This window comes from Salvelinus alpinus, chromosome 17 (assembly GCF_045679555.1).
Source record: "Salvelinus alpinus chromosome 17, SLU_Salpinus.1, whole genome shotgun sequence".
Taxonomy (NCBI): Eukaryota; Metazoa; Chordata; class Actinopteri; order Salmoniformes; family Salmonidae; genus Salvelinus; species Salvelinus alpinus.
The window spans coordinates 22,107,960-22,126,956 of record NC_092102.1 but is presented as its reverse complement, the minus strand read 5'-3'; the positions used below and the strand labels follow the sequence as shown (position 1 = coordinate 22,126,956).

The window sequence follows — 18,997 nt, the reverse complement described above, 5'->3', positions numbered from 1 at the left end:
GACATCCCACTCCCTCGTTTTTTTCTGGTTCATATACATTAGACCAGACCACAGTTTATATCGCATAGCCACCCCGGAACCATGTTTTCAATGATAAACGCTTCATTTATCCACCATATTTGGTATGATGACTCTTTTGATTTACTGAGGGGCGACGACCGTCGACCGCCATCTTAGTTCGGGGCAATATCATGCCGAAAAGTTGTTCTGCATATAACTGTACCAATAGGTACAGCAAACATACAGAAATTACTTTTCACAGGTTAGTTATATTGTTTGAATAAAACGCAATGCAATTACCATATATATTTTTACATTATTGTATGTTGATTTCACTCAATTCACTGTATAACATATCTTATTTCTACAGATTTCCTTTCAGCAAACCAACTGTATTTAGACAATGGCTGGATAACATATGCCGAGATGACTTTTATCCAAAGAAACACATGGTCATCTGCTCCCTTCATTTTACTACGGATTGTTTCAGTGGCTTAGGCAACCGCAAAAACCTGCTGTGGAACGCTGTACCCACCCTTTTTACATTTCCACCACCAAATTCTAAGGTAGGCCTACTCATTTCATCAGCATGTTTTGGATTCGTACCTTTTCCAAACATTTTAGGTATCTAATGAATGTGCATTAGCCTAACTTTTTCTGTGTGTGCATGTAAGAGAACTTCTGTCATCCCAAAAAAATGTTTTCTAACTGGCTAATAAAATTTGATTTGATTATTGGCTATTAACTAATGGTTTTATTTTATTACTAGAAAAGAAAGTCAGGAAAAAGGCTCAAACTGCTTCCAAAGGGTGTCAGTGTGTCCCAAGAAAAGATGGAAACACAGAATGACCTGGACCCAGAAGAGAGACTTCTATCCAAATCTGCAGAGGGCAACAAGAAAGTGAGCTTTTACCTAGCTGAGAATTCTCAACTACGCACGATACAATGGAGTTGAGTGGCAAAGAGATTCCAATTCCCACTCACAACTCTGTCAGGACAAGCACAAGTACACAGTAAGCGTTAAATAATTTATATTTATAAAGGTAACAAGTAGGGATGGGCATGGTTATTTGAATATCCAAACAGATGATTGTATTAAATTACTTGGAAGAGTATTCATTTGAGAGAAAAAAATATAGCCTAGGCCTATTTTAACAATGAAAAGACTTGGTCTAAAATGAGAGAAAATTATCAATGTGACATTGCTACATAGTCTACAAGGATAGATCATTACATAGCCTACAAGGATAGATCATTACATAGTCTACAAGGATAGATCATTACATAGTCTACAAGGATAGATCATTACATAGCCTACAAGGATAGATCATTACATAGTCTACAAGGATAGATCATTACATAGTCTACAAGGATAGATCATTACATAGCCTACAAGGATAGATCATTACATAGTCTACAAGGATAAATCATTACATAGCCTACAAGGATAGATCATTACATAGCCTACAAGGATAGATCATTACATAGCCTACAAGGATAGATCATTACATAGCCTACAAGGATAGATCATTACATATTCTACAAGGATAGATCATTACATAGCCTACAAGGATAGATCATTACTTAGCCTACAAGGATAGATCATTACATAGCCTACAAGGATAGATCATTACATAGCCTACAATGATAGATCATTACATAGTCTACAAGGATAGATCATTACATAGTCTACAAGGATAGATCATTACATAGCCTACAAGGATAGATCATTACATAGCCTACAAGGATATATCATTACATAGCCTACAAGGATAGATCATTACATAGCCTACAAGGATAGATCATTACATAGCCTACAATGATAGATCATTACATAGTCTACAAGGATAGATCATTACATAGTCTACAAGGATAGATCATTACATAGTCTACAAGGATAGATCATTACATAGTCTACAAGGATAGATCATTACATAGTCTACAAGGATAGATCATTACATAGTCTACAAGGATAGATCATTACATAGTCTACAAGGATAGATCATTACATAGCCTACAAGGATAGATCATTACATAGTCTACAAGGATAGATCATTACATAGTCTACAAGGATAGATCATTACATAGCCTACAAGGATAGATCATTACATAGTCTACAAGGATAGATCATTACATAGTCTACAAGGATAGATCATTACATAGTCTACAAGGATAGATCATTACATAGTATACAAGGATAGATCATTACATAGTCTACAAGGATAGATCATTACATAGCCTACAAGGATAGATCATTACATAGTCTACAAGGATAGATCATTACATAGCCTACACATGTTTCACATGTGAAGCTTGTTGTTACTGTCTGTCAATCAAAGTGATTCTACAGTCAGTGTGAAGTGAGAGATTACAAATATTTTTTAATAGACAAAGGTAGCCTACTTTGCTGACACTGACAAACATATCTATAAAAGCAATGTTGTCCAATTAATAGGCCTACAAGAAAGGGAGACACCAACCAGGTCGTATTATTCTGTACTTAAATCCGAGACACTCAATTTAGAATGATATGTTACGTTTCGTATGGCGTTTATTCATTTGTGGATGTCCATCACCCATTTCATATATGTTAGGAATTACAATTCGTATTATATGTTACGAATTTGCAATGTTAAGAATTTGCCAATGCTCTCCACTGGTGCCAATAATATATGCTATTCTGTTGTTCGCTCAATTAAGTTGAGAATTTTGATAACTAAAAGACATTAGTATTTTTATTGCCTTCTCTTTACAGCAATACCATTTGTTTTCCAAACTATGTTTTCCCGCAATTGTATTTTGAAATATTGCGATATGCCTGGCTGGGCTTCTACTTTTCACTGACAGTCGCAACTCAACAATAATCTGCCCATTATTGTGCACGCTGCCTTTCCTTCTGACTGTAGGCGATTTAGAATAATCCACTTAAAAAAAAAAGAAGCTAATGATCCTCTGTGGCCAAATCATGCTTTAGTAGCCTAATTTCAATGATTGTATTTATGTATAGACAGGATTAGAGTATTTAATTTTGGCAATTTTAATTAAATTTACTTTATGCACGGGATTATAGGCGTGTGTCTTCTCTAAATAAACAAATGAAATAGGGCCTAGGCTAAAATACAGCACAGTAAAGCATAACATTTGTCCATTTCTGTTTCATAATCATCACGGTTAAAACCAGAGAGTAATGTCTATCCTGTAAAGTCCACAAAACATACAGTATATAACAAACCGTTGTATGTCCTACGCTACACAGAATGGTCCCACTATTGATTCAGGAGAACCATGGACAGTTACCATTTGCACAGCCTTCGCAAAGAAAACAAGAGCGCGGCCTCTGCCAGCTGGCTGGACAGAGCCTCTCCTGCCATCTCCAGTGGACGAGCATTAGGTCTTATGCAGTACATTCATTTAATACATAAAGTTTAATCATGGTTTACCTTAAAATTATTTCTTCCTCATTTTCCAAGCAGCAAAATCTGCAACTATGTCCTTAAAATCAAGTGCCCTGAGTACATAATTCTCAAGAGCCATAAGATTCAAAGGGTTCAGTCTTTCCTGTCTCATCGTTGATCTCAGTCTGTTTTTGACAAGACCCAGCTTTGAAAAGGAACGCTACCCTGATGCATTGGTAACATCAGATCCAGAGCATCCCAAACATGCTTAATGAATGACATGTCTGGTGAGTATGCAGGGCATGTAAGAACTGGGACATTTTCGGCTTCCAGGAATTGTGTACAGATCCTCGCGACATGAGGCAGTGCATTATCATGCTGAAACATGAGGTGATGGCGGCGGCACGACAACGGGCTTCGGGATCTCGTCATGGTATCTGCATTCAAATTGCCATCGATAAAATGCAGTTGTGTTTGTTGTCCATAGCTTATGCCTGCCCATACCATAACCCCACCATGGGGCTCTGTTGACAACGTTGACATCCGCAAACCGCTCGCTCACACCACCCCATACACGCTGTCTGCCATCTGCTCAGTACAGTTGAAGCCGGGATTCATCCATGAAGAGCACACTTCTCCAGCGTGCCAGTGGCCATCGAAGGTGAGCATTTGTCCACAGAAGTTGGTTACTACGCCGAACTGCAGTCAGGTCAAGACCTTAGTGAGGACGACGAGCACGCAGATGAGCTTCCCTGAGAAGGTTTCTGACAGTTTGTGCAAAAATTATTTGGTTGTGCTTGTCCAAATCCAGTTTTATCAGCTGTCCAGGTGGCTGGTTTCAGATGATCCCGCAGGTGAAGAAGCCAGATGTGGAGGTCCTGGGCTTGCGTGGTTGCACGTGGTCTGCAGTTGTGAGGCCGGTTAGATATACAGTGCATTCGGGAAGTATTCAGACCCCTTGACTTTTTCCAAATTTTATTACGTTATTGCCTTATTCTAAAATGGATGAATTAGTTTTTTCCCCTCAATCTATATACAATACCCCATAATGACAAAGCAAAAACAGGTATTTTTTTGCAAATGTATTAAATAACTAAAAATATATATATATATGAAATATCACATTTACATAAGTATTCAGACCCTTTACTCAATACTTTGTTGAAGCACCTTTGGCAGCGATTACATCCTTGAGTCTTCTTGGGTATGATGCACTGCGTTCATCCACCTCTGGCCTGCTCGCCTCCCTACCTCTGAGGAAGTACAGTTCCCGCTCAGCCCAGTCAAAACTGTTCGCTGCTCTGGCATCCCAATGGTGGAACAAACTCCCTCACGACGCCAGGTCAGCGGAGTCAATCACCACCTTCCGGAGACACCTGAAACCCCACCTCTTTAAGGAATACCTAGGATAGGATAAAGTAATCCTTCTAACCCCCCCCCCCCCCCCTTAAAAGAGTTAGATGCACTATTGTAAAGTGGTTGTTCCACTGGATATCATAAGGTGAATGCACCAATTTGTAAGTCGCTCTGGATAAGAGCGTCTGCTAAATGACTTAAATGTAAATGTAAAATGCTACAAGCTTGGCACACCTGTATTTGGGGAGTTTCTCCCATTCTTCTCTGCAGATCCTCTCAAGCTCTGTCAGGTTGGATGGGGAGCGTCGCTGCACAGCTATTTTCAGGTCTTTCCAGAGATGTTCGATCGAGACTTGTCCCGAAGCCACTCCTGCGTTGTCCTGTTGGAAGGTGAACCTTCTCCCCAGTCTGAGTTCCTGAATGCTCTGGAGCAGGTTTTCATCAAGGATCTCTGTTCTTTGCTCCATTCATCTTTCCTTCGATCCTGACCAGTCTCCCAGTCCCTGAAAAACATCCCCGCAGCATGATGCTGCCACCACCATGTTTCACCGTAGGGATGGTGCCAGGTTTCCTCTAGACGTGACGCTTGGCATTCAGGCCAAAGAGTTCAATCTTGGTTTAATCAGAACAGAGAATCTTGATACTCATGGTCGGAGTCCTTTAGGTGCCTTTTGGAAAACCAAGCAGGCTGTCATGTGCCTTTTACTCTGTAGCACTCCGCCTTATTAGTGGAGTGCTACAGAGATGCTTGTCTTTCTGAAAGGTTCTCCCATCTCCACAGAGGAACTCTGGAGCTCTGTCAGAGTGACTATGGAATTCTTGGTCACCTCCCTGACCAACATCCTACTCCCCCGATTGCTCAGTTAGAGCTCTACGGACAATTTCTTCAACCTCATGGCTTGGTTTTTGCTCTGACATGCTCTGTCAACTATGGGACCATATATAGACAGGTGTGTGCCTTTCCAAATCATGTCTAATCAATTGAGTTTACCACAGGTGGACTCCAATCAAGTTGTAAAACATCTCAAGGATGATCAATGGAAACAGGATGCACCTGAGCTCAATTTTGAGTCTCATAGTAAAGGGTCTGAATAGTTATGTAAATAAGGTATCTGTTTTTAATTTTTATACATTTGCAAAAATGTCTAAAAACCAATTTTTGCTTTGTCATTATGGGGTATTTTGTGTAGATTAATGAGGCCATTTTTTAAAATTTAATACATTTTATAAGGCTGTAATGTAAAAAAATGTGGAAAAAGTCAAGGGGTCTGAATACTTTCCGAATGCACTGTACTGCTAAATTCTCTAAAACGGGCTGCTAATGGTAGAGAAATAAGCATTAAATTATCTGGAAACACCTCCTCAATTTGAGACATCTGTGGCCTTTTATTGTCCCCAGCACAAGGTGCACCTGTGTAACGATCTTGTTTAATCAGCTTCTTGATATGCCACACCTGTCAGGTGGATGGATTATCTTGGCAAAGGAGAAATGCTCACTAGCAGGGATGTAGAAAAATAAAAATGTTGTGCTAATGAAACATTTCTGGGATCTTTTATTTTAGCTCATGGGACCAACCCTTTACATATTGCGTTTTATATTTTTGTTCAGTGTAGATAGAGAATTTGAGCCATATTAGCATTGACATGAAATCAGTCAAAACACCTCAAAACAAGACATGGTATCAAGAACAAGATGAAACGAGCCACTTACATGGCAATTTGTCATTCTTGCTAGCAACTTGGCCATGCAGAATCACAACACACTGACTTCTGCCCCATGGAAGCGCACACATCGTTTTAGTGTAGTTGTTAGCAAACCCATCAATAGAAATGCATTTGTTAATGTCTACATTTGTTTTGACACATTTATTCTATTACAGACACCTTAACGCATACTTTTAAATTATATTGTTAGCTTAACATAAAAATATAAAACATTTTCCTTCAAGTATTTTTTATAGTACTAATGTTACTGTCCCCACTACAACAAAACAATACTTAAATACATGTAACATTTAATTGAAATTCCAGTAATTCCTATGGAGGACTGTTCATACTGGGGAGTGCCAATTTGACTGACCGGTGGATTCAAAGCCACTCAATGGCCAAGCATCAGCAATCCAGGGTTAATACACAACATTGGCCAAAACTAATTGCCACTCAACTCCACCGAGATGTGACATTATGTATATCTTGAAGTTGAGAATTCTCAGTTAGTCTTTACCCTGCCCAGTCAGTCTTCTAATACTCAACTTCTATGTGAGTCTTGTGCAACATTGTATTCTGTATGGTTTGAGACTGAGCCATAGGGTTGTTACATACATTTATGCACTATCACATTGAATCTAAACACCTGAAATTATTCTTTATCAGTCACAACTGATTTTCTTTATTCTTTATTTAGCATGTTGTCATCTTCGATCACAGTTACTCGCTGTCCGACCCATGTGGAGTGAAGGCCCAGCTATTCAAAGCCTTGGATACCAACAAATGGCTCAACAGAAGGTTACAAATGAAGAGCCAGCTGATCAACAAGATGCGGTTTAAATTGAAGGCAGCACGCTCCGAGTTGTCAAGTCTACGCAGCTGGCAGAATCTGGCCAGGGCTGCTGGTAAAGTATCTATATGGCCAAGTGTACAGAGGATAGCTGTGAATGATATCAGCTGACACATTGACATTGGTTTTATTGGAAAGCTATTTTGTATTGGAACACAAGGAGTTAAATAAATTTGCTGATCCTCTTCTGAAAACATAGTCTTGAAGACAAGACTTTTTCCAATTTCATCTTGGTCAATGAGTGTAAAATATTTATTTTGGAAAGCTTTGCAGCCAGATCCATCTTGCTGCCATCTGCAAAACCATTCTTTAGATAATATAGTATACTTTCCCCAAGAGTTTAAAGTGACCTTCCTGGACTGAGTTTTTATTCCTGAATTAAAATCAATCAAGGATTAAAACACAAATGAAGTTGAAAAATATTCCATTGACATCTGCACATGCAGGCCTTTACAAACATGACCTGAATGTTTTTAATATATATATTTAAAAAATACCATTTCATGAACACATACATTTTCTTATACATTCCCTAGAACTAAAGTGTAAATGCATTAGATGTTCATGTCAATAAACCACTCAAGTTACATAACTGAATATAGGCCTACATCTCATGCCTGTTTTTTTCTGTACTTTAAGTACAGTATGTGATGTTATCAGAGTCAGGTCAGCCTTGTACTATTCACTGACCTGTCAGGCACAGGACACCCAGATGACATAGCCTTATTGGGCAACCATGTCAGTAGATACATTGATCTCTGACAGTTCAAACCATACAGAAGGTGGGGTACACTTCCAATCAACTTTGGGTTCAACTTTTGACTAATAGTTTGTTGTACAACAAAAATGGTGACAAAATATTGTTTCCAGCTCAATTTCCAAAATGGGCTATTGTAGCTTGGAAGAGATTTTAATAATATGGCAAATATACAGAGGTGCATTAATACATTCAAGAGGGTCACATAGGCACTGCAGTGTCCATACAGTACTGAGTCATCCATTACGAGCCATACCTGAAAGGGGAGAACTGAGATTACGACCATCCCATTTTGAGTGACTTTAGACTGAATTTCATTCAATAGGGCAACCCCCTGTTGAGTAAGTTTCTGCCATTTCTCCTCTTATGGACAACATAAAGAGGGGATATGCAGGACTTTTTTTTAGGACAAGGGGTAAATCGGTGTCTGTCCATCCATTGCCAAACTATCAGTTTAACGTTGTGTAATGTCCCATTCGGTCCAGAAAAGAGGTTCCTATGTGTCGGCATCAATCCTGTGAGCTACATGAGGGAAAGAGAAAAACAACCAGCAATTGAATACTGTTGAACAGAAATACAGTATGTGTTTTAAGAAATGTAACTCATGTAGTTGAGCAGACACATTGGTAAGGCCACCTACATTGTTTTGGTATCCTGAGTGCTTCCCCTTCAGGAGAGAGGACTTGATGCATCGCTCCCTGGAACTGATACAGTACCTTCAGACTCTTCTCCTCCCCCACACAGGGGTCATAGAACCCAGGTAGTCCTGACTGGGAGGACAACACAATAACAACATCAGTCATCATCACAGACCTGTCAACCCTACTTATTACACCTAAGGCAGTTTATAGTGTGTTTCTGTAACCCAAAAAAATGGCATTAACATTATCAGTACCATGTACTGTACCAAATATCATACTCCGAAAAAATTGGAATGGACAAATATTACTCTAATACTGATATTTTGCATTCAGTAATGCCAAAGGGAACTCCGGGCAACTAAGTTATGATAGAGTTAGTCTAGTAACTATGGCTGTATACTTTTGTGGCCTCTGTGAGGATGAGTTTGGAGTCCTTCACCAGGCACTGCAGCGGAACAGTCACATCAATGACCTTTGCCCTCTCATGCTTCTGACTGTTGTCCGTCACAAACTTGCCGTACCAGGCGTTGAGGATGATGAGACCTGATCCAGGAAACATTATCCTGTCAGCATGTTGAGTCACTGAACTCATTTTATAGCTTCTATAATGTGTTCTTATACTGATCATTCTGGTGCTGACAGAAGCCCATTTACCCATTTTAGATTCCTCAGTTTCAATGATCCTGCGCACAGATTCCTGCATTAGCAAAACCTTCAGAAGGAAATCGAGATGTCAGATCAAGCTGCTAACATTCACACACAAGAGACCAATAGAGCATCTAATCATATTGTAAGGAATGTGTGTTTGCTTGATGCCGATATACATTATGTATTTCTATGAGGAGACATAGTGCACTCACAGCAGACTCTGCCTCCTGCCTCTTCCTAGCAATGTCCGAGGCTGAACTCTCCCGGTGCTTCTCCAGGTCACTAGACAGTGGAGAGGCATAATGGATGAATTAATAATACATGTATTAATAATACATTTATTGAACTTCTACAGCGTTTTTCATAATAGGAATCTCAAAGCGCTTCATAAGTAAGAAACAAACAAGCGATATGAATGCTGCATCCTCTGCAGATGGAGAGGGTCAGCTCATGGTTTGAGAGGAGAGAACTGGTCAGAGGATGGTAAATTATAGAAATGGAGTCTTGGTGAGGGCAAGTCTGGGAACCAGCCTGAGTCATATAGGCACTGGACTTCTCTTCTGCTCTGTGAAGCACCCACTTTGCACTAGAAAGCTCACAAAACAGTTCAGAATAGTATCCAGTCGTCCGCACTACGAGCCCTCTGCCTCAGCACTGCTGGATTCCTCTGTCTCTCATTATTATCACGCTTAAAGCGACTCCTCAGGTGATGTTCTCAAACGATCAGGAACTGGCAGCCAGGTGAAAAAAAAAAAAGCTGGTACTGAGTCCAAATGCATATATATATATATATATATACACAGTGGGGAGAACAAGTATTTGATACACTGCCGATTTTGCAGGTTTTCCTACTTACAAAGCATGTAGAGGTCTGTAATTTTTATCATAGGTACACTTCAACTGTGAGAGACGGAATCTAAAACAAAAATCCCGAAAATCACATTGTATTATTTTTAAGTAATTAATTAGCATTTTATTGCATGACATAAGTATTTGATACATCAGAAAAGCAGAACTTAATATTTGGTACAGAATCCTTTGTTTGCAATTACAGAGATCATACGTTTCCTGTAGTTCTTGACCAGGTTTGCACACACTGCAGCAGGGATTTTGGCCCACTCCTCCATACAGACCTTCTCCAGATCCTTCAGGTTTCGGGGCTGTCGTTGGGCAATACGGACTTTCAGCTCCCTCCAAAGATTTTCTATTGGGTTCAGGTCTGGAGACTGGCTAGGCCACTCCAGGACCTTGAGATACTTCTTACGGAGCCACTCCTTAGTTGCCCTGGCTGTGTGTTTCGGGTCGTTGTCATGCTGGAAGACCCAGCCACGACCCATCATCAATGCTCTTACTGAGGGAAGGAGGTTGTTGGCTAAGATCTCGCAATACATGGCCCCATCCATCCTCCCCTCAATACGGTGCAGTCGTCCTGTCCCCTTTGCAGAAAAGCATCCCCAAAGAATGATGTTTCCACCTCCATGCTTCACGGTTGGGATGGTGTTCTTGGGGTTGTACTCATCCTTCTTCCTCCAAACACGGCGAGTGGAGTTTAGACCAAAAAGCTCTATTTTTGAATCATCAGACCACATGACCTTCTCCCATTCCTCCTCTGGATCATCCAGATGGTCATTGGCAAACTTCAGACGGGCCTGGACATGCGCCTGCTTGAGCAGGGGGACCTTGTGTGCGCTGGAGGATTTTAATCCATGACGGCGTAGTGTGTTACTAATGGTTTTCTTTGAGACTGTGGTCCCAGCTCTCTTCAGGTCATTGACCAGGTCCTGCCGTGTAGTTCTGGGCTGATCCCTCACCTTCCTCATGATCATTGATGCCCCACGAGGTGAGATCTTGCATGGAGCCCCAGACCGAGGGTGATTGACCGGCATCTTGAACTTCTTCCATTTTCTAATAATTGCGCCAACAGTTGTTGCCTTCTCACCAAGCTGCTTGCCTATTGTCCTGTAGCCCATCCCAGCCTTGTGCAGGTCTACAATTTTATCCCTGATGTCCTTACACAGCTCTCTGGTCTTGGCCATTGTGGAGAGGTTGGAGTCTGTTTGATTGAGTGTGTGGACAGGTGTCTTTTATACAGGTAACGAGTTCAAACAGGTGCAGTTAATACAGGTAATGAGTGGAGAACAGGAGGGCTTCTTAAAGAAAAACTAACAGGTCTGTGAGAGCCGGAATTCTTACTGGTTGGTAGGTGATCAAATACTTATGTCTTGCAATAAAATGCAAATTAATTACTTAAAAATCATACAATGTGATTTTCTGGATTTTTGTTTTAGATTCCGTCTCTCACAGTTGAAGAGTACCTATGATAAGAATTACAGACCTCTACATGCTTTGTAAGTAGGAAAACCTGCAAAATCGGCAGTGTATCAAATACTTGTTCTCCCCACTGTATATATATATATTTTTTTTTAACAAACACTAGCCAGCTAGCTAACTAGCCAAGCCAAAAATCGGGAAATCAGTGTCTCAAAACCACCAGATATAAGCAAATCCACAATGAGGGGGAAAAAAGCACTTTAAAATATGTATAAATTTACAGGAGCTCTGTGTCTAGGCTGCTACCAGGGTGCTATGGCAACTATCAACCTAATTAGGAGTGCTTCCCAAGATTGCGTTGCACACACACAATTTGTTTACTATGACTTCTTCTATTAGTAAAGCCAAGCCATGAAGCTAAAAGGCCATCACACAATGAGCAGTTGAAATACTGACACAAACTTTAACATGAAGTGTAGATAAGTGGGCAGTCTTACTGTTCCTTCTGGGCACGCACGTAGGGCCTGATGACGAGTCTCTGAATAGCGAGGTAGAAGACGAGTGGTCCAACTGTGGCGTAGAACACTGCACTGGGCAGGAGCTGGTCAGTCAGATGGATGGGGAAGAAATATGTCTGGCTGGCTCGGTTCAGCCTGTACAAATAAGATGCCTCATCAATAACAAAGTTTCCATCGAACCATTTTTAAATGTGTGTAAAGTACCTGTTGTATTAAAAAATGTAAAATAAACTCACGACAGGCCTGATGCCGGTAAACGGTCCAAATGGCGACAGAACAAAATACGAAAGACAGGTGTGGATAACGTTTTTGTTGGTGAAATAAATCATGCGAAACAAATGGCAGTGAAAATGTTTTCTTGCACATTTGTTGAAAGAATGACCATCACGTCCCAGTAAACTTGCAGTCACGCTATGATATTGTGTGGTCCTCCCATGACTTTTAAAACAATACACAATTTATTAGGCTACAGATGAATTAAGTTACGATGAACTTCACAGGGTGGTGAACAGTCATGAGCTTGATGCTCCTTTCCAATAAATATGGAGTTTTTTTTGTATGCTGGTGACATGATGATCGGTGCTTGGCTGCCAATTGACAAATAAAAATCTCACTCTGATACATAATCATAGTGTATCTGAGCTGTTGCTAAAGTGCACGTGCCAAGACCAGAGCAGGCACACTTCCTGTTTATCAGACTTTCTGTTTATCAGAGTCTGGATGGGATGGAAACATACTGTAGCACTTCTGGTTTTAATTTGGTACAACAAAGTGCTTTTATACACATTAATTAATTAAGCACATCATTTATTTAGAGCTCCCGAGTGGCGCAGTGGTCTAAGGCACTGTATCTCAGTGCTAGAGGCATCACTACAGACACCCTGGTTCGAATCCAGGCTGTATGACAACAGGCCGTGATTGGGAGTCCCATAGGGCGGCGCACAATTGGTACAGCGTCATCCGGGTTTGGCCGGTGTGGGCCGTCATTGTAAATAAGAATTTGTTCTTAACTGACTTGCCTAGTTAAATAAAAGGTTACATTCAATTAAATTAAAAAATCTATTCCAAGAGGCCAAAGCTGCAGGTAAATTAGAATATTCACTTAAATCTTTTGACAAATTGATGAAAACTTCACTAAATGGCTTAGCAGTTCCAACAGAAATCAACAGAAAACATGTCACTTATTCCGAACAAATGGGTCATTCTTGAACTGCGTTGGCATTTGCATCCCTCGCATTTGCAACCATGAAAAACACAAAGTCTTGTATCTCACTCATCGCAATATCTGCGGTGCGACCTCATTTCGCTGACTACCTTTAAGTACTTAGGGCAAGCTAATTGGCCCATCTTTCCCATTAGTGATGCTGAGACTCAGATTTTTCACTTTAAACGGGATGTCAAACAAAAAACAACTATTGCAAAGTTAAGCAAACCATGGACTACTTTTAACAATTTCCACTGAACATTTTACAAAAACATTTACTTTAAGAACTGAGCAGATGCAAAGTTTGGTAACAGAATGATGGTTTCTGCCTCACTCTGTTATTGTGGAATTGCCAAGTAGTGACATGTTTTGGGGATTTAAAGATATCTATTATTTTGAATGCTACAAAGTAAAAACTATTTAATATATTGTATAGACAAATACGTTTTTTTTTGTATAATATGTGTCCCTAAGTCTTGTCATTTGTGTTATTGCCTTAAAATTCCCTCATTACAAAGATATACAACAACCTTGAGCATTCCCTCCAGTGGTAAACTAATTGGGGAGGGGTAGAGTTGAAAGAAAATGATTCGCTAATCACACCTTTTTAGTATGTCAAAATATAGGATTCCACTGATAATTTGGTGTGTAAATACATCATGTCATTGGTTTTACTCAATTTAAATGAAGGGAAATTAAATGGTGAGCAAAAATGATAAATCATATCACTTCAGTACATTTTTTGAAACGTGTTAATGACCTTAGTTTTGAGAATCTGTGGCCGCCATTAAAGACAATCCTTAATGACCTAAAATGTGTCATTGGTGTTACTACTCCTACTGATGGCACAATGTTATGATAATGGTAAAATATAGTAAGTCATTAAGTCACCATATTAGTTGATTTAGAAGATGTACAAAATACATTTAAAAAAAATGCCACTACTCAAGAATAACCCAAATGCCTTATGCCAACAACTACTGTACTGAGGTTGTTTGGTTAAGAATAACTGAGCCATACTTACTTTATTTTGAGGGAGACGCCCTGAGGCACTCCTACACTGACAGTCGCCCCCAAGACACTGTGCCGACTGATCTTTCTCTCTGCACCATACTCCACCACCGTCCCAAAAAAGCCAGCTCTACAAGACAATGACAGACAGTCAGCCAGTCTTCCTATATTGTCCGTGAACTGACCAGATGATTTATAATAAAGGTTTCAGTTCTACGGTTCAATGGCCCCCATTTATCAAAACAAACAAATGTTCAAATCTGTTTTTTTTTGTATTTTACCCTCTTTTTCTCCCCAATTTCGTGATATCCAATTACGATCTTGCCTCATCGCTGCAACTCCCCAACAGGCTCGGGAGAGGCGAAGGTCGAGTCATGCATCCTCCGAAACATGACCCGCCAAACCGCGCTTCTTAACACCCGCCCGCTTAACCCGGAAGCCAGCTGCACCAAACATTGTTCAACTGACGAACGAAGTCAGCCTGCAGGCACCCAGCCTGCCACAAGGAGTCGCTAGAGCGGGATGGGATAAGTAAAGCCCCCCCGGCCAAACCCACCACTAACCCGGACAACGCTGGGTCAAATGTGTGCCACCCAATGGAACTCCCGGCCGGTTGTGACACAGCCTGGGATTGAACCCGGGTCTGTAGGGACGCCTCAGACCGCTGCACCACTCGGGAGGCCCAAATGTTCAAATCTCATTATAAAGTGGACATACTTGATTGAGCCCTTGACTTTGGTCTGGTCATCGTCCTGGAACTTGTACTGGTAGCTCATCATCATGAAGGAGTGAGGGATCCCAAGCTGCAGAGGGCAGGAAATAGAGAATACATCCGTTACAGACAGCAGTCCCTTCTTATACTACAATTGCTCTATTTAATTATATTATGCTGTGCTGACCTGCATGGCCAAGGTGAAGTGGCTGGTCTTCGTGTCCCTGACGATGCTGGTGTTCATGGAGGACTGGGTGCCCCAGCGCCACTGCAGGTAGCCCATGGTGTTCTTGTCCAGGTGCCGAGCCAGCATCGTGGTGCAACCAGGCCGCACACCCCGGGACGAGAAATGGAGTCCACACTGAGCAGTCACAAAGCTGGAGAAAAACAAGTCATTCTACGTCTTTTCTGATTCAACTGTAGCCCAAACACAATGGGATGCTGCTTTACAGATTTCTAATGTTCTGGAATCTTGACTTACCAGCGAGCTGTGAGGTTACGGAATATCTTCATACCTAAGAGGGGCCCGTGTGTGTCCCCTGCCCCAAACTCCACCTGGTGGATAAACAAATAACCTCTCAGTGTAAAATAGAACTTTCACATTGTGCTACTCAGTGTAAAATAGAACACAAATGTGATAATTGTTTGTTTGCATGTATTGTAGGTGTGTGAGCATTTGAAAGCACTAGTATGCAGTGTGTGTGTGTGTGTGTGTGAGTGTCTATATGTGCATGTGTATATGTAGGTAGAAACTGTAAATGATTAAATGGTTCCTGACCTCCCCCCAGCCCTTAGCAGAGGTGACTCTCCGCAGTGCCACGTTAATATTTCCTCCTCCGTTTCCATTGTGGGTTGAGAGGGAGCCAGAGAGAACAGCTGTGTCTGAGGTGGTGAGGGGGGCCTGCAATAGGTAACAAATAACATTACACCTAGTTTTCCAATGTGGTGGTCTGTTAGCCAAACTTCTACCCATACACATATTTTAAGAACTTTTCAAACCCATTTTGAGCTTTTCTATTACCTCTATGGATTGTGATATGTGCATCTTGTTGATCTCAACATGTGGGAAGCCCCCTCCAGGCACATCCTCGTAATCCTCCTCATAGTGATCAAAGAGGTCTGTGGCATCTACACCCACACTGATCATCCCCTGAATGAGACAGTCACATCAATAAATGATCATGCAACAGCAGGGTTTCAGTCCTATAGTCACTAATACAGTACACACACAAATAAACAGACCTTGGGATTGGTCCTCTGCTGTAGCCGTCTCTCCTCCCTCTCTCTCTGCAGACGCTCAAACTCCTCTCGGATCTCTACTGGTGATCTTTTTCTCTCCACCACCTGGAATCAGTAAGACATGAGCCATTTCTGCCTGATGATCAGCGACACTCATTAGCTTGACAATGAACATATATAGTACTTCCTGCCACAGTAGCCTATGTATATTATAAAGGCAAGCCCAAAAGAAAATGCTGTACTTACCTCCCATCCTTCAACATCCAGTCCTCTCTTGCCATAGATGTCATAGATAGCTCGTGACTGTGGGTCACTAAGGACTACAGGGAGAAACATGCAACTTATCAGTTCCAATGAAAGGTTCAGATACATAGAATCCAGAGACAACAACGAGCAAGTTGACCTAAATGTTCAGCTGAAACAGCGCAAAGCCATGATCGAAAAATGGCATGAAGTCACAGTCTAGGATTCTTCTTACCCTCATAAGCTTGATGCACTAGGTTAAAGAGCTGTTCCGCCTGCCTTTTCAATTCAGGGTCTCTGTGCTTGTCTGGGTGGTAGAGCATGCACAGTCGCCTGTATGACACCTTCAGTTCCTCCTGTGTTGCCTAATAGATGAACAGAAGAAAACATGAGAACTTCAACTTACTTGTGAGAAAGTACTAGCTAGTTAATATGATTCCAAGTAGACAAATACAAAGGGTTTCTAAGTGACGACCTAACATTACATGTTGCACTTGAGGCCTAACTATCAAGCCAAACAGCTAGTGCACTTGCATGTGTAACAGTCTTGCTTCCGTCCCTCTCCTTGCCCTAACCTGGGCTCGAACCAGGGACCCCTCTGAACACGACGTGTCACCCAGGAAACATTGTTACCTATCGCTCCACAAAAGCCGCAGCCCTCGCAGAGCAAGGGAGACAACTACTTCAAGGTCTCAGAGGGAATGACATCACCGAATGAAACGCTAATCGCTTGCACTGCTAACTAGCTAGCCATTTTACACCCGTTACAAAGGGGAGAACAACTGCCCTCTTTCATTGCAGCCACGGATATTCAAGGCTGACCGCGATACTGCAGGCATTGTTTGCAGAAAACAGGATCCCCATTATAGTAAATTAACAAATGTCTATCTTTACGTAAATAAAACATTCGGAGACAATCATGGTACTAATAATTGATTCTAACACACCAGATATCCTTAAACGATCATTTTAAAATCGCAAACAAGTTTAATCGCAAACAAGTTTAGCCTGCAGTACCCCGGTCGGCCTTCAACTGCAGTTGCTCAATGAGAGGGGGCAGCATCGAGCTAGCCTGCAATGTTACTTCCTGGAGTAGCTCTAACTACGCATGCTATGTCTCAATGCGCTATTGAGTCTTCGCATAGGAATGGTTTCACGTGATCAGTGGCATTGTCCATTCATATATAGTCATTGGTTTACAATTGATGCTCTCGAACACGGCCAATATCTGCATAGACGACTCAAATAATTTATAAGAGAAAAACAGACCATACCCGCCATCTATTCTACGATGGCATGGACAAAAGTCAGGGATAATGTCCTTGTCACCAATCACTCAATGTTGGTTGGCTAGCTGCCCAACTTGTGCCAACTAACTTTACTTTGACTAGCAACGTTAGTTACACATTTATTGGTTATCAGCTAATGTTAGATACGGGTGATGTGTGTTAAACAATTGTATAAATATTGTCAGCTAACGTACATTTGGTTAGCCACATTTGATCCAAGTCTGAAATCAATGGGCTTGTTCGAGAGTTAAGGCTAAAGCAACCGACTGTAGACAGCCGAAAGTCGGACACTAATGTTGTTTTCCAACAGCAAGGCTCAGTGTAACATGGCAGTGTTGGCATTGTTTATAAAAGTTTCTTTATACTGTTGAAATAAACATCCCCCATATCACACAAACATAAATATAAGTGTATACATTGTAAAAATCAATTGGTGGGAGAGAGCCTCTAATATCAACAACGTTGTTACTGATTGACAATAGGGCCTCCCACAAAGAAGATGGCTGCAGAATGAAGTTGGGGAACAAAAGCAGAAACTTTCAGTCGACTGCAATAAAAACTTAAATGACCGTTGATCACGTTTTTTGTAGAGTTCATGCAGCCGAAAACCAGACAATGTTATCCCCATAATGCAACACACTTTGAAAGGCGTGAGCAACGATGGTCACCAACTTGACAAAAGTGATCCTCTCGAACGCGCCCAATCATAAACGGGGGTCAACTGACTTAGCTAGCTATCTGGCTAGCTAGCAAAACGGTACGCCGCCTACATTTATTTGTTCCAGAAAACTTACATCAAACCGACTATGAAATCACTTATCAAATTATCCACACATACACATCCGAACAGCATCCAAACATGCCGTACCTCTCTTCTGACATTAAGTAAAGAATAGTAATCATCGTTGTCAAATTCACCGTCTTCCAAGGCCGGCGCCATGTTTACAACCTTTCATTCCCTCTTCCGGTCTGTATCTGTCAAACCGCACCACTGTTGCCACCTTGTGGACTGGATGTCTTTATCAAGCATGCCTACCAACAACATATTGACAGACTCAAAAACCAGCCCACGGCGCACCAGAAATATTTTTGCGTAAATTAGGCTATATAAATCTATTTGATCAATAATTTATCTCAAATGGACGTTATTTTTTCT

The 18,997-nt window shown here is 41.1% G+C and overlaps 2 protein-coding genes across 6 annotated transcripts; one reads left to right on the top strand and one right to left on the bottom strand.

The window, feature by feature from the left end:
• Positions 1-17: 17 nt before the first annotated feature.
• LOC139542506 (THAP domain-containing protein 3-like) lies at positions 18-7,709 on the top strand. The gene is made up of 4 exons (XM_071348004.1): positions 18-262; positions 371-566; positions 770-901; positions 7,156-7,709. The coding sequence occupies exons 1-4, from the start codon at positions 192-194 to the stop codon at positions 7,417-7,419; spliced, it is 663 nt and encodes a 220-aa protein (XP_071204105.1). The 5' UTR covers positions 18-191; the 3' UTR covers positions 7,420-7,709.
• Positions 7,710-8,168: 459 nt separating this feature from the next.
• Positions 8,169-18,837, bottom strand: LOC139542503 (dnaJ homolog subfamily C member 11-like). 5 transcript variants are annotated; one of them, XM_071347997.1, is made up of 16 exons: positions 18,710-18,837; positions 16,788-16,917; positions 16,556-16,629; positions 16,313-16,414; positions 16,092-16,220; positions 15,849-15,971; positions 15,552-15,625; positions 15,258-15,447; positions 15,076-15,161; positions 14,372-14,488; positions 12,123-12,278; positions 9,567-9,636; positions 9,361-9,418; positions 9,107-9,249; positions 8,706-8,835; positions 8,169-8,587 (listed from the first exon to the last, which is right to left on the bottom strand). In XM_071347997.1, exons 1-16 carry the CDS (start codon positions 18,779-18,781, stop codon positions 8,562-8,564), a joined length of 1,680 nt encoding a protein of 559 aa, XP_071204098.1. In that variant the 5' UTR covers positions 18,782-18,837; the 3' UTR covers positions 8,169-8,561. The 5 variants fall into 5 exon arrangements, with proteins under 5 accessions (XP_071204098.1, XP_071204097.1, XP_071204100.1 ...); XM_071347996.1 differs by having other exon boundaries at positions 18,680-18,812; XM_071347999.1 differs by lacking the exon at positions 18,710-18,837 and adding an exon at positions 17,087-17,215.
• Between the last annotated feature and the right edge of the window lie 160 nt (positions 18,838-18,997).

Bases quoted from the DNA above. Each gene is read 5' to 3' on its own strand.
- LOC139542503 (XM_071347996.1), bottom strand. From the start codon at position 18,781: ATGGCGCCGGCCTTGGAAGACGGTGAATTTGACAACGATGATTACTAT. The intron at 16,918-18,679 runs GTATGTGTGGAT...TTCATCTATTAG, and splicing joins TTTGGATGCTGTTCGGATGT to GCAACACAGGAGGAACTGAA. The intron at 9,637-12,122 runs GTAAGACTGCCC...TCCACTGTCTAG, and splicing joins GTGCGTGCCCAGAAGGAACA to TGACCTGGAGAAGCACCGGG.
- LOC139542506 (XM_071348004.1), top strand. From the start codon at position 192: ATGCCGAAAAGTTGTTCTGCATATAACTGTACCAATAGGTACAGCAAA. The intron at 567-769 runs GTAGGCCTACTC...TTTTATTACTAG, and splicing joins TTCCACCACCAAATTCTAAG to AAAAGAAAGTCAGGAAAAAG. The intron at 902-7,155 runs GTGAGCTTTTAC...TTCTTTATTTAG, and splicing joins CTGCAGAGGGCAACAAGAAA to CATGTTGTCATCTTCGATCA.